At 35.1% G+C, this 12883-nt stretch overlaps 1 protein-coding gene across 14 annotated transcripts in view; it reads left to right on the top strand.

Annotated features, from left to right (window-relative positions):
* Positions 1-12883, top strand: part of FUT8 (fucosyltransferase 8) — a 310019-nt gene that overhangs the window by 248258 nt on the left and 48878 nt on the right. For all 14 annotated transcript variants that reach the window (XM_049612642.1, XM_049612647.1, XM_049612640.1 and 11 more), the window contains one exon: positions 1636-1873. In XM_049612642.1, the coding sequence (XP_049468599.1) occupies positions 1636-1873 (238 nt within the window). The remainder of the gene's footprint in view (positions 1-1635; positions 1874-12883) is intronic.

The following is a 12883-nucleotide window of genomic DNA, read 5'->3' as shown; positions in this document are numbered from 1 at the left end:
AACTCTGGTACTTGATTGGGGAAACTGTACTGACCAAAGCTTGCTGAATTTTATCTGGATTTTCTCAGACTTCTAAGGGCTCTAACTCTTCAGAAGGCTCTTGATGCTATAGGTTATATTTTGATCTAAAAAGATCAGCCTCAGTGGCACATTTGAATGTAAAAGATACCTCTTCTGAAAGTAACTGTGCTGTATTTTCCCTTCTCAGCTTTTCCTTCAGAGTCATTTTATACCTTCACCTTCCTAGCTTTTGTTTCTAGGGCTCTGCTTGACAGAACAGATGATATCCTTGGAAAACAGCTGTAGACTTGTGGTTTGGCGACTGCCTTTTTTCAAGGCTCATATAAATTGAGAACTGGTTACTTTGCTTCTTTGTGGGAGAAAAGTTGCTGTTCCTCAAGGCACCCATCCATACTCTTACCTCATAGACAGAACAACTTAAACTTCTTGCAGACAGAACAGCTTTAAACTTCTTGGTTAAAGTCCTTGTCAAAACAAAATTTTATTTGAAGAACTAAGATGCCTCGGGATATTTAACAGTAGCGCATACGAATTACAGCAGAGTTGAAGCTTTATAATAAAAAAGATATCTCTCATTAACTAACCCTATTGCACCCACTGTTAGATAATATTAAGTGTTTTAACTACTTACTGTTCATCTTATAGCAAGGTATACACATAGAAAAAAGGACCTCCTGATTAAAAATTGGCATAACAATGGGTGGGCATATGGGTGAAATAGATAAAGGGGATTAAGAGGTACAAACTTCCATTTCTAAAATAGTCACAGAGATGAACAGTACACATAGGGAATATAGTCAATAATACTATAATAACGTTGTTTGGTGACAGATGGTGACTACACTTATGAGCACTGAGTAAAGAATTGTTGAATCATTATGTTGTACACCTGAAACTAACATTACACTGTATGTTAATTATACTTCAGAGATTAAAAAGCTACTATAACACAGCCTCAAGACAGCCAATGTAGAACATATTCTACATTTTATTGTGAAAATTACTAGTAGCTATCATCATTAGTTTAAAAAAAACAAGTTTTGTAACTGATATTTTATAATTGTTGAACTCATATTTTTTTTTATTCATTGGTTTCACTTCCATAATGAAAAAGTACATTTTGTTTGTGATATCTAGAACTCTGTGGAGATAAGTGGAATTAATAGGTAAATTATACTTTTTCATTTAAAATGATTTAAGTTTCACGTGGGAAGGTAAGCTCAGTGTGCTAAAGTACAGCTGGCATAAATAAGTTATTTTACTTCTTTCATAATGAGCTCATCAATGTATGCAACTTTGAATTTGGAGATGATCACACTTGCATGTTCTGAGTGATGGAGAAGTGAAGATTACTTTTTTAATGTAGCTGCGTAATTTCATATCTGTTTAGCGATGTTTCTTAAGCAACTGTTCTTTTTTCCCTGCCATCTCTCTAAAATAAACGTTCAGTGGATGCTTTGAAATTTAATCCTTAAAGCTAGATTCTTTGCTTAGTAAGATACACTGGGTCAGTCTTGGCTTATATATGATTTTTGACACTTGTCTCTTATGAAGAGAAGATGACCTCTCTTCACCTTTGTCTTTTCCCTGCACCTTTGTCTTTCTCCCTGATAGAATCCCAAGGACTGCAGCAAAGCCAAGAAGCTAGTATGTAATATAAACAAAGGCTGTGGCTATGGCTGTCAACTCCATCATGTGGTCTACTGCTTCATGATTGCATATGGCACTCAGCGAACACTCATCTTGGAATCTCAGAATTGGCGCTATGCTACTGGTGGATGGGAAACTGTGTTTAGACCTGTGAGTGAGACCTGCACAGACAGATCTGGCACCTCCACTGGACACTGGTCAGGTAAGAAGCCTGTGCAGTATTTCACATCTCTGGGTTGAACTGCCATGTTCCAGATTATCAGATTTCTAGGCACAGCTTTATGGCTCGTGGTCATCTTTTTCTCTGGATCCATGACTGCTCAACATAACTAAGGTAAAGTCTAGAATGATATTTTATTTAAAAAGTGCTTTATGACCTGTTTAATTTCTGATGTTCATTTTAATCTGGACTTAGCAAAACCACTAAGTTTTTTTTAAGGAATGAAATTTACTCTTTTAATGATGATACACCTTTCACTTTTTAGACTACTTTCACATTACTGAACTTAATTGATACACGTAATTATCTAATTTGATACTCATAATTATGTAATAAGGTAGATCGATACATGAAAATCTTCTGCATGCATGAGAATCACCTGGAAGACTTGTTAAGGCACTGTCTTCTTATTAAGTAGATCTGGGGGTGCTGAGAATTTGTATTTCAAACAGAGTTTGCGGGTCCAGGGATCACACTTTGAGAACCACTGAGACAGACCATGCAGGTACCTTTTTAATCCATTTTACAGTAGAGGACAATGAAACCTAATTTGCTTATGTAATTTTCATTTTATTCAAGAAACAGTTAATGTAAGGTACTATGCTAGACATTATAAGAGGTATAAAGATCATCAAGAAATTTTTCTTTATCTCTAAGAATTTAGTAATAGAGGAAGTAGAAGATAGAGTTTCTCACTGCTAATCTATTCTTTCTGCAATGATGATTTTTAAACAAGGTCTAAAGTTGGGCTACCTTTTGTTAAAATCCTTGCTTTACCAGTTTGTAATCTTGGGCAAGTTACTAGACTTAGTTCTCTCATCAGTACAGTGAGAGGTAATAATTTACTTACCTCTTTGAGCTGTTGGTAGGAGTAAGCAAAATAATGTATGTAATGCACTTAACCATAATACTTGATAGATGAACTCTAGTAATTATTAGCTATCGTTAATAGCCTTTATTCGTTGGATAAATATACAGTTGAGTACCTACAGTGTGGCAGATACTGAACTAAGTGAGTAGGTGAAATGCTAGGAAGACAATACACGGTCTCTGCAGTTTCATCTTGTGGGAAGTCAACATTTTTTCAAAAGGCTGAGGCATCTCTGTTAATATAGTTTCTCATGAAGCTGAGCATCTTTTTTCACAAGTTTAAAACACTAGATGTAGAATAAGAAGCTTTGTCATTGGCAAAGTGAGTGACTTTAGTTCCTTTGTTTCTTTTTACCTCTGTTGGAAAATATCAGATAACCTGACTCTTCACAGAAGTGCAGGAAAATTCATTGGGTAATTTTTATAAAATGCTTTAAGTTGCTCTATAAAAGGTTCTATATGAATTTAAAGCATTCTTTTGTGATGTGAGTTTTGTCTTTCTTAGGATGATTTAGGAGCCTTATTGTATGTATCAACATACTTTTTCTTTGTAACACCAAGTTTTAAAGTGAACCTCTTAATCTAGAACCTTAGCTGATCTTTAATTTTGAGGTTACATCTTCCATTGATCTGGTCTGTAGTTCACAGCTAGTGCAAACAGATTAGATAATCAAGGTTAGGAATATACAGGAAAAGCAGTTCTGTCAGACTCATTGTGGCTAACTTTTTCATTTTGGGAACTTAGTTTAATATTAAGCCTCTTTGATTGTGAAAGTACAGAGCCAGAGTAGGGCAAGGTTCTTGTGTTTAACCGTTTCTAGGGAGAGGCAACTTTGGGGATGGTAGTCAGTTAATAGGAAAGAAAAAGTTGGCCTCACTCGTCTTACCAAATTTAATGTATAGCTTGGCCTTGCCTAGAAGCTACAACTAGTTATTTGATTTAATCATTTCTCATGCATTTTGTAGGCTGTAGTAGCAACTACAAGATGTGAAGGTTAAAGAGGCTTGAATTTGAAACATGCATAATTGCTTAAAGTTATCGTTAAACAGGTTCTAGAAATCATTCTTCTTTAATTTATGTGATTCTAAGGCCTAGTAGATACCAGGTGATTGATTTATCATGCAGCTTATAAATGACAGAACTATGGTTGGCACATTGACTTCCACCTGCCCTCAGTCTACACCTTCCCAGTAAACTCTGGCCAAACACCTTACCCATTGGAACAATGACAGGCACAGAGACTGTGCTGAATGCCAAGGAACGAAATAAAATTACCGATTTTATTTACTACCTGGTATCCTGTAACTTTTCCCAAACCTTCTATATAATTTCCAGTACTTAAGAGTTATCAGTGGTATTTTCTTCTCAGTCATTTGCAGTCCCTGATTTTGAAGAAGTCATTTTATCATGGTAGCACAGAATTATAATTTTAATTAATAGGTCTTTCCTTTATCACTACAGGTATTGTATAAAATCATATATTTTTCTTTCTGCTAGCAAATTAAACTGTGCCTGTTGGACACCTTTAATTAATTAAACTAGTGATTATTTTCAATATGCTTGCAGAACTCATTGTAGCTAAAATAATTTAGATGCTAATCTTGTATCTAAAAGAAGGAAGAGATTTATGTTTGGGCTTAGAATATTTTATTTTTATGAAAGCTGTGGTAGCCATCCACTTCTGTTTCTGTTTATATACATTATCTGTATATGCACCTTTTGGAAAAACTAACCTATTTTTAGAATTAGAGGAAACAGAATGAATTTTAATAAGCTCTTTAACTTTAGTTCTTTAGTTAGCCATAAATCAACTACTACATCTGTTATTGTAGTGACTTGTATAAAGAATCTTGGGATATTTCCCCAGGCACCATTGCCATGAAATTATTATTGTTTATACACACTTGACATGATGTGCCTGCAGGTGGAATTTAGTTGTTTCTATTGAAATCTGTCACCAGTACAGAAATTAGTATGCACATCTGATCATTTCAATAGCTAAATCATACCTTGTTGTAGGTTGAATTGTTTTTTTTCCCTTCATTATTTATGAAACCATATTCTTTATAGTGATTTGGCTAAGTGAAGCAAAATATTCAAAATTATGCTCCCAGTTAAAAATAATAATAATGATCTTTTCCATCACCTATGGATGTTGTGTCTGTTCTAAAGTTGCTGATAAAAGGGTCAGTTTATTTTTCTGTATCACAAGATATTTCCTAAACCTGAACCGACTGCATGACTCTTCTAAATAGATTCCTTATGATAATTCAGAATGGAATCTTGGTGTTTAATGGTTTGAAGTATCTTTCAACAATTACTGATTTTTTTAAATATATATTCACTATTTTAGGCTATTATGATGACCAGCTTCTAAAATGCTTGTCTAGTTGATATAAATACTCTTGAATAGATATTTAGCAACAAAGAACCTCAACCATTTAAACTTAGTTCTCTACTGGTTTTCCCGTTCTAAAAATTAAACATTTATTCAGATTAGTAGTTAAAACACTTTGGCTGTTTTATATTTCTTTCTCTTGTCTTTTTCCACTGTCTTAATAAATATGTAATAAGTTGAACTGGCTTAATTTGGTAAATTGAATTAGAAAATTTTCTTTTAAATGAAAATAATGACTAGTAAGCAAAAAAGTTTCTAAATATGGTAAAATTTAATGCCCTAGAGATGCCTGATTTAAGTACATCTTCAGGTATATTGCCATTTGCAATATATAGTTATCTAAACTGGGTGGTTACCTTCTCTCCATACCTCATTTCAAAAAGGTTTTGTTCAAAGAGTTTTATTTGTCATTTTATGTGAAGGCAATCTTAAAATAAAAGTAATTTAGGAAAAGCACCTGCTGTGTGCCAGGCACCATGCTGGACTATGTGAAGAAGACACACATAGTCCCTGCCCTGTCAGGGGCAGCCTAGGGGGAAAGGCAGGCAGCTGAATGGACCCTTAAAATATGTTATGATACAGGTAAGTTGGTAGGACTCTGAAGCACTTACCTAACACATATTTGGGATTCTTCTGGAAGAAGAATTTATTTATTTATTTATTTACTTATTTATTTATTTATTTATTTATGTTTATACATTTTTGAGAGAGTGAGTACAAGTTGGGGTTGGGGGGAGCAGAGAGAGGTGGACAGAGGATCCAAAGTGGGCTCTGTGCTGACAGTAGAGAGAGCCTGATGTGGGGCTCAAACTCACAAACCACAGGTCATGACCTGAGCTGAAGTCAGACCTACTGAGCCATCCAGGCACCCCTGGAGGAAGTGACTTTTAAGCTCAGGCCCAAAGTATGAGTATGAGTCAGCCAGGTAGAGATGTGGTAGAATTTTCTGTTAGTGGGCACAACATGTGAAAAGAGGTGAGAGAGCATGGAGTCAGTGGGAGAACTAGAAGTAGTTCATCATAGAGTTTGATGATTGAGAGACTAAAGTTTTGGGGGTTTTTTTGTTTTTTTAGGTACAATTTTTATTTTTATTTATTTGTTTTTAATATGAAATTTATTGTCTAATTGGTTTCCATACAACACCCAGTGCTCATCCCAACAGGTGCCCTCCTCAATACCCATCACCCACCCTCCCCTCCCTCCCACCCCCCCATCAACCCTCAGTTTGTTCTCAGTTTTTAAGAGTCTCTTACAGTTTGGCTCTCTCCCTCTCTAACTTTTTTTTTCCTTCCCCTCCCCCATGGTCTTCTGTCAAGTTTCTCAGGATCCACATAAGAGTGAAAACATATGGTATCTGTCTTTCTCTGTATGACTTATTTCACTTAGCATAACACTCTCCAGTTCCATCCACGTTGCTACAAAAGACCATATTTCATTCTTTCTTGTTTTCTTGGCTCCTTTTTTAATTAAAAAATTATGGTTTCATTTTTAATATTTTTTAGGGTTTACTCTTGGTAAAATTTTTAAAGCTGACAAACACTACAAACTCATTAAACTCAGAAAAAACCAACATAATATTTTGATTAATTAGTTATCTAAAACACTTCTATAATGCTATTTTCCCTGCATTTAAAAATAGGATAATTTCTATATGATAACGATTTTGCATTATCATTTTATATGCAAAGAATAGAAGGGTAATTCAGTCTTCTAGCTTGGTTGATCAAATTATTTTTCCAGTTTTATTGAGATATAACTCATAATATCGTATTAGTGTAAGGTATACAACCTATAATTTGATATAAGTATATTTGATATAAAATATAGTTAATACAGTAAATTTAGTTAATATCCATCACTTTACTTACATTTTTTTTCTTGTGATAAGGACTTTTAAGAGTTTTTCTTTTAGCCACTCTCAAATATACAGTATAGTATTGTTAACTATAGTCATCATGGTGTATGTTATATCCCCAGAACTAATTTATCTTTTAATTGGAAGTTTGTACCTTTTGACCTCCTTCACACTTTCCCTGCATCCCTACGCTTCCCCACCTCTGGCAAATACCTGTCTGTTCTCTGTTTCTGTGAGTTCGGTTTTTTTAGATTCCACATACAAATGAGATCATACAGTGTTTGTCTCTCTCTGACTTATTGTCTCTTAGCATAATGTCCTCAAGGTCCATTCATGTTATCACAAATGCTGGTATTTCCTTCTTTCTCATGGCTGAATAATATTCGTGTATGTGTGTGTATTTTCTTTATCCATTCATCCATTGGTGGACATGTAGGTTGTTTCTGTGTTTTGGCTTTTGTGAATAATGCTGCAGTTAACATGAGGGTGCATGCATCTCTTTGTGGCAGTGATTTCATTTCCTTCAGATACATACCCAGAAGTGGGATTGCTGGATCAACATGGTAGTTCTACCACTAAAGTCTTTAAGCAAATATCTCTCATTATATCAAAAGGAAATCTTTAGCAAGCAAAGCACAAATTAAATTATACTTCAAATTTTCCTGTGAAACTAATATTTTTAACTTTTATAAAAATACTAAGATGTCTATTAGAATTATCTAAATGGTCCAGCCAGGGTATCCTTAATAACAGCTAATCTCATGTTGACACTGATAAAATAATGAAGTGGTTAAGAGTCCATAAGCATAATATACCTATTAAGATAGACTATGGATATGCTTCTATGTGGCATTTTTACAGTAATATTTTCAACCTTTGATGATTGATTAATAGAAACTCCAAATAAGTGAAAATAATATTTTAGATCCCTTATGCTGCAAAAAACATTTTGATTTCTCTGATTAGGTAATGTGATGAAGAGGAAAAGATCCTAGACTGTGAGTTTGACCATATCGGATCTCACTTCTGTTATTTTTAGCTTTCTGAACGTCGGCAATTAATTGTAGCTTCTGAACTTCAGTTTAGCTCTATAAAAAGCTCATGATACTCAATACCTACCTCCCTATCAACTTTTATAGGCTGTAATCACAAGGGAAAATGATAAAACCATAACAGGTATTAAGATGATTTTCGTATACAGTTTATTTTCATTGTGTATGTTTGGTCCCCAGATTTTAAAATACAAACATGATAATGGAATATATTGTTAGATTATAACTTGCAACAACAGGAAAGTTATCTTTTTACTGTAAGATGAAAATTAAGCCTTTATAGTAGCTTCATATAGTTTTTTCCTTTTTAAAATTGTAGAATTAAATGAAAAAATTGAAAGAGATTGAGAGAGGAGAAAGAACTTCTGAGAATAACATCTAGACATTAAAATATCTCTGTGCTTAGTAAACCCACTATTTATCATAATAAAATTCTGGACCAAAGATTCTCCCCTGAAGCTACCTTACCCTCATCTCAATATTTTTTCTATACCAATACACCTCAGATAGAAGATTTACTCCCACCTATAACAGTGGCTAACAGTAGTTAGTGGCTTTTAAACTGGTTGAGTTTGGGGCTAAGAGATGGTGGTACAGGGAGAATGGCTTGGAGAGTGAGTTGGTGCCATACATAGTTGAAAAGCTAGCTGTCCAGGCTTCAAGATTCTGATGGGTCTCTCTGCCCTGCATCCGACTCCTCTGAGAATTACCTGACCTAAACAAGTATCATTGCAGGTACATCAGGACTTTAGTTTCAACTGTATGACTTTTGTTTTTGCTATTCATGGTTCATAAAAGAAAGATCTTTGTTTCAGCAATGTAAAATACCAGTTAGATTATATGTATGTCTCAGTAGAACTCAAACTCCTTTTCACTGTGACATTTCCTTTATCTTCAGCTTCCCACTTAAGGGCAGAAAAAGAAGTCTTTGATATATCATTTATAGTTATGAAATACAGAAATACAGGATTAGAGAGCTGAAGCTTTATCCACACAACAGCCTTGCCCAGGGCGAGCCCACGTAGATGTTTATTTCCAAGTTTATCCTACAAGTGCTTCTCAAATTGAGTTACATGTAAACCTGGGGAAAGTGAGTCAGAAGTTTATAAACTGCCAGGATAAACGTGGTACATTTTCCTGAAAATTGATACAATTTTATTTGCTGGCATATAAATTAAATTATTTTCAAATAATAAAACAAACAGGATATGTAATGGAGTGAAATGAAAAATTTGATGAAACATCAAACTTTAGCCCATTGGTTTAGGCCAGGCTTCATATTCTTAATAGTATCTAAGTTTACTCTCCTCTGCTATCGGGAGCATTTTGGTGGAAAACTTTAAGAAGCACCATTCAAATTCTATTTGAATTTTTAGCTTATTTTATCTTCACGGGGAGACTCCAGAGGGCAGTAGGCTTTAGATGTTCTGGGTTATTTACACAATGCCAAGCACTTTATCGGAGCACAGTAAATGCAACAAAAGAAACAAATCAAACCCACCTCTCCTGCATCCTGGTCCAAATCTGTTACCCTGCAAGCTGTGTGAAGCACTTTTGCCAAATTGTAGATTTTGTTTTTTTAAAAAATGGTTTATCACTAAGAATGAATCTTTTTAGCAATATATTCTGGCCTTTTTAGACAAGGTTCTGGCAGAATGAGTTCACAGATAAAAAGCGGTATGATGTAGAAGTAGCAATACATAATTAGCATCAGAGTCATTGTGGAGTGGAAACAGTTTCATTGGCAAAGTTTTTGAAAATCCCCTTAAGTCTAGTTAGAACGTATCCAAGGTTGCTACAACTAGAACTAGAATCCAGGTGCTCTTATTTCCTATGGGATGTCTGGGCCACATGGCCATGATACCTGACTCAGAAATTATCAGTGTTTTTGTAAATACTGATACACCTTTATGTTACAAGTGTGTTTCTTAAAGATTTGCTATAAATTGAATTATTATAAATCAAGTGATGTTTTAAACATTTTAGTGGAGCTTTTTAAAGGATTCCCAAAGGAAATCCTTTCCTAAAGGAAAGAATCTTTCTCCTAATACAATCTAGTAGTCCCCTGATTCATCACTTGTTTTTCATTCCTTCCTTCCTTCCGCCCTCCCTTCCTTCCTTCCTCTTTCAAATGTTTGGATTTTTCTGTTTTTCCGAGGCACACCTATGTAAGTCTTTGAGGCTCTGTCACATTTGGCTTTGGATCCACACAGCAAAGTATATAAAAGGAAGAATGAATTCTTTTAGTAGCATTTGGATAAGAGTTCTATGTGTTTAAAACATGTAGATCACATTCAAGTTTAGAATGGTTCTGCAAATAAGATAACTGTTGAAATGCTAAAGAAAGTTAAGAATGCCTCCTAGCTCTTTTGGTTAGTTGTATATGCAAGAGTTCTGTGTATGATATAAATCTAGAATTTCTTATCTTTCTTCCTCATGTTTGTATAAATAATAGGGTAATCCATGGAATAGGAAAAGATAATAGTCCCTGATCTTTAGTGCAATGATATATATCCTTTTTCTTCCCTCCAAAAGGATGTTGCTGAGTAAGAAGGCTCAGTAGAGGTTTATATATTAGGTAACACTATAAAATGTATTTTATGCATATGTAATTTAAATAATAGACTTTACTTCTCACACATTTTCCTTATCTTTAGCAGAAGGTCAGAAGCAGATTACAGAATTATAAACATCCCTAGCTGATACTTTAGAGATCAGTATTTTTCCTCCTGTTTTGCTTCCCAGAAAGCAAGGAATAAAAATATTCCTGACAGTATTGAAAAGGATTAGATCTGAGTTCCCTACCTTTTCCAAAAGAGATACTCCTTTTCATTCAATTAAAATTTAATCTACTAATATAAGTAGCCTTTAAACAATGCAGATTATATTCCCTAGAAGCAAGAAATTGCAGATAGTAATGCTATAAGTCAAAATGATTTTCCCAAAAGACATAATATTATAATTAGGATTATTATAATTCTTGATTAAAAATCATACATCCGTCTTACATTTTTTAAAGTACAACTGTTACACAAATACTGCATATTTATTTAGGTATAAATATAATTAGGTATAAATATATGTTTATAATATTTTTATAATGAAGTTTCTGACCATGGATCACCCACGTAAATAAGGTGGTACACTAGACATCAAGTGAACCGTTGAGTGTTTCTAGATGCTGTAGGAGATATAAAGATAAATAAGACCCAGTCTTGCCCTTCAAGAATGTGTATTGAGTATGCTAAGACTTATAGATCTGTAAATGTAACAGAGGTAGGATATGCTAAGTGTCATAAGGGAGATACAAAGTTCTGTAGGTCATCAGAGGATAGAGAAATTGTTTCTGGCCAAAGGAATTAAAGGCATCACTGGGAGCATAATTTAAGCCTTTAAAGAATAAGGAAAGGCATGGTCTTTAAGGGCAGGTCAGTGTTATCGATTGGGAATCAGGAGTTACTAACCATGTGACTTTAGTGTCCCACAACCTTTCTTAATATCTGTTCAATGTACCTTATGGAATTATGAGGATTCAAAGTGATAATGTATTTGACAGTGCTTTATATATGGTTTAAACCACCATGTGTGTTTTTATTAGCACTTTAGCTTTATGGGAACAGAGCAAAATAATACAATAACATAATTCGGTCATGGGATTTTAGCAAGGGCTTCTTTTGAGAAACTTTTAACAACCAAATTAATGAAATTTAGAAGTACTTAATGCAGAACACCTGGGTGGCTGAGTCAGTTGAGCATCTGACTCTTGATTTCAGCTCAGGACATGATCCTAGGGTTGTGGGATCAAGCCCTGTGTCGGGCTGCACACTTAGCATGGGATCTGCTTAGGATTCTCTCTCTCTCTCTCTCTCTCTCTCTCTCTCTCTCCTTCCCTCTCTCTCTCCTTCTCTCTCTCTCTCCCCCTCCCTCTCTCCCTCTCTCCCTCTCTCCCTCTCCCTCTCCCTCTCCCTCTCCCTCTCCCTCTCCCTCCCTTCCTCCCTTCCTCCCTTCCTCCCTTCCTCCCTTCCTCCCTTCCTCCCTTTCTCTGTCTCTGTCTCTGTCTCTGTCTCTGTCTCTGTCTCTTTCTCCCTCTCCCTCTTCCTCTGCCACTCTTCCCCTCTCGTGTGTACTCTCTCTCTCTCTTAAAAAAAAAAAAGTACTTAGTGGCTTTTTGTGAAGCTCATTCAGAAATGTAAGTGAAAACAGAAGAGGTAAATTATGATAGAGAGACAAAGGAAAGATAACCATCCCCTTTGCTCATCCTCCATGGAAATCCAGGTTTAGTTCCCCAGCCCACATGAGGACCATTCCCTACTCGGATTTTACTGAGATTCTCCAGTAAAATCCCAATGTCTAAACTGATTGAGCACCAGCAATATCCTGTCAAGGAAACGTGACCAATTCCCCTTAATTTGGGGGACTAAATCTCCTTCTTAGCTAGAGCACTGACCCCAATTAGAAAACCATCCTGACAAAGCAGTTAGTCTTCAGTTCTTTAGCTGTGTAAGCTGATAGGATGATGATTTTGGGAGGCAAGAAGGGGACTTGGAATAAAACATACTGTCCTGGAGCTCTAATATTTAGGTAATACTAAGAGAAAGAAGATTTCTGTAAAGGTTCTATTGTGTGGGAGCTGTGTCAAAATTAATGCTTAAGAATCTGAACATACCCAAGGTGTTAATTTTTAGGTAACTTGCCTAAAAGTGGAGGTAGACTTTGGTGAAGAAGGTTTTTCAAAACAATGGCAGTGGAATTGAGCAAATCATAAGGATCTGATTATTGGAAATACATAAAAATAAGGGTCTTGGACTGACCATCC

Source organism: Panthera uncia, assembly GCF_023721935.1.
Source record: "Panthera uncia isolate 11264 chromosome B3 unlocalized genomic scaffold, Puncia_PCG_1.0 HiC_scaffold_1, whole genome shotgun sequence".
NCBI lineage: Eukaryota > Metazoa > Chordata > Mammalia > Carnivora > Felidae > Panthera > Panthera uncia.
The sequence above is the reverse complement of the archived record's forward strand: the minus strand, read 5'-3'. Positions and strand labels throughout refer to the sequence as shown.